At 42.2% G+C, this 2,758-nt stretch overlaps 1 protein-coding gene across 1 annotated transcript in view; it reads left to right on the forward strand.

The window, feature by feature from the left end:
* The first annotated feature begins 535 nt into the window (after positions 1–535).
* Positions 536–2,758, forward strand: part of FAM107B (family with sequence similarity 107 member B) — a 191,537-nt gene continuing 189,314 nt past the window's right edge. The window contains exon 1 of the mRNA XM_010959397.3: positions 536–928. Coding sequence (XP_010957699.2) covers positions 536–928 — 393 coding nt within the window. The remainder of the gene's footprint in view (positions 929–2,758) is intronic.

A 2,758-nucleotide genomic window follows, 5' to 3' on the forward strand; every position in this document is an offset into this window, starting at 1 on the left:
CGTGGGGGTGGTCTTCATTTGTGATGGATAAGTGGCTGGTTTCTGTTTTGTTTGGGGGAATAAATATTTGAAGGGGGAAACCAAAGAGGGTTATGCTGCTGTTATGAGGTTATTGATACACGGGCTGACGCTGTTACGGTGGATGCTATCAGGCTACATTATCTTTATGCCTCCCAGGTAATTTGAAGCAACTGTCTATTGACTGGGCGCTACCTTACACTGAAGCGTCTGCCCTGCCTGGGGACCGTAACCCAAGCCAATCGCATGCCTCACAGACAGCTTTCTTCAGCCACTGACAGCATCAAGGAAGGGAGAGCGTGAAATCACCTGGGATGGATGCTTCCGAAGGGGGGTTGGCTGCTGAGTGACTCTCATGGAGGGTGGCCTTGCCATCTCCTGATCTTCTGTTTAGGGGCGACCACTCGAAAGTCCTCTTCAGGCAAGGAAACAGTTACTCTAAGGAAACTAGAGGTGATCTCAATCCTTGGGAAATTTTGTTTCCCCCTTTGAACTTTGCAATGCTTCGCTGCAGGTCATGTCCATGTGGAAGGCAAGGCTGGCTGAACGACTGAAGTCTCCATCTGGAAGTATGCACCCATTCCCGTGCTCGGCTCTGCTCGCATGTTTTGGGAACACCAGGGAGAATGTGCCTTTCGATCAGCCCAGTGCAGCCGATACTCATCCCACCATCTGCGTTCAGCCCATGGCCAATGCAGGAGGGGAAGAAGGAACTCCAGAGAAAAGGCGACCTTCCTGCACCTGTTCAGAGAGGAATGGTGGTGCAAATCAGAATTCAAGTAACCACACTGCCGTTCAGCCTGCCGAGACCCCTGAGGATTTGCCTGGGTCTCCAGAGGATGGCTCAGACTGTGAAGCAGTTACTTTTCAGACTTCTATTCCCAGACCATCAATTATTGAAATGCCCACGGTGAGTGTTCCCAGTGTTATCATAGAAGGGAGGAGGGTTGTGATCAGTTGGTGAATGCCTTCAGGAAACAGACCCGTTTAATATCATTAGGGAATAAGACTTTGGGGAAACTCGTACTAGTGTTTTGTAAAGCCTTTAAAATTCTCATAAGATTCTGAAAGGCAGTGAAAGGAGGTGATGACTATAAAACTGACCTTTAACTGCCCATGGTTCTCCTGAGCAAACAGTGTCCAGAGAAATAAGAGTCTGGAAAAGCATTTAAAAATTTTTACTAGTTGATGAATTTGTTTCTAGGAAGATCCACAATATGAAAGATTTGATTATAGCATTCAAGACATTGTTTCTACTTAAAATGAATCACGTGACATCAAAGTGGTCTTGGGGAAAATTTGGAATTCATGATCACTGTATGCATAGCACTAAAGAAATGAACTGACCTATAAACCTCCTCACGATAAGGATGTTTCTTCGTTTTTTTGAGATTTAAAGGCAGGAGAAGGGAGCTTTGAAAAAACTGGTACTGCTTCTCTGAAAAGGCAGCATCTTGAGTTATTTATTTATCTACTTTCTTGTTTTTGGCATTATGGAATTTTAATTGTTGAATATTTTGATTGGATTGGGCTACAGATCACTTCCAAGTTCCTGGTAATCCTGGTAATCCCAGTTTGAGGAGGCAGTGTAGAGGCAGGGTTTTTCAAATGGTGTTTTCCAAAGATGGTCCTTGGGCATTCTGGAGTTGTATTCCTGGCCATTTAGCTTAGGATCAGATTGAAAAAACCAAAAAGTCTTTGGGGATCCATTACAAAGATATCCTGAGCTTTAAAAATCTTTTTTTCTGTCTAGTTTAATATGTCATTGTTTTGGTTGTTTTTTTTTTTGTTTTGTTTTGTCTGACTTGCTGATTTGAACCCAAGGAGTCTCATTAAGCAATGAAAACCACCAAACAGTGAAGATAAGGTTAAAACATGATTTTAAAAATAATTTCACTTGACATTCTACAGGCTGATACTAAATGATTGAGGCTTAGCTCTCCTGTCTACATCCTTCTATTCTGAGATTGGACAGAGGATTTCACCAAGCCCTCTGTTATAGCAAGAACTATAATTGAAAAAAAATTACTAGCAACACTAAATCAAAATCCAAAACAAACAAACAGAACCCCAAATATTTTTTGTTCAATGTTCAATTTATACCCACATCTAGAGTAAGATATTTTTAGTAGTACTGCAGTTAGCTGACGTCATGGCCAAGATTATATCTGTCAAATGTTCAAGGAACTAATGATGCACTATTTTAAGTGCAAGACTTTCTTTTGGGTAGAAATTCCAGCAACCCAGGACTCACCCTATGTTGCTGAACACAGCAGCAAGTACAAAGGTTGATTTGATTTCATCTTTCTGTTTTAGTGGCATATGTGATGCAAGAGTTCTAGGTAAATAAGTGTATTCAAATATAAGCAGTTAAACACAGCAGGGTAACATTCACATTTATTGTCCACTCAGTATCAGCAAAGCCAAGGACAGACCACAAAGGTGAGGTAAGCCTTATGATGGAGCAGCCCTAATGCAAGACTGAATGTAAGTGTCCCAAAGAGAGACACACATAAGGCAGTTCAAAGGTTGGAGGGTCTGGAAAGGTACATTTCAGGGGAGGTGGAATTTGCAGTTGGTTTAAGAGGAGGATTAGGATAGGCAGAGATGAAGGGGAGGACCTTGCAATAAAAGGAAACTGTGCAAACAAAACCTTGACTGCATGAGGAGGCAGAGTAGGGACAGGAATATCAGGTTGGATGAGTTGGAGAGATATCTGGGATGGTGAATTAAGGCCAAC

The sequence above is a fragment of the Camelus bactrianus genome, chromosome 35, assembly GCF_048773025.1.
Source record: "Camelus bactrianus isolate YW-2024 breed Bactrian camel chromosome 35, ASM4877302v1, whole genome shotgun sequence".
NCBI classification, from domain to species: Eukaryota; Metazoa; Chordata; class Mammalia; order Artiodactyla; family Camelidae; genus Camelus; species Camelus bactrianus.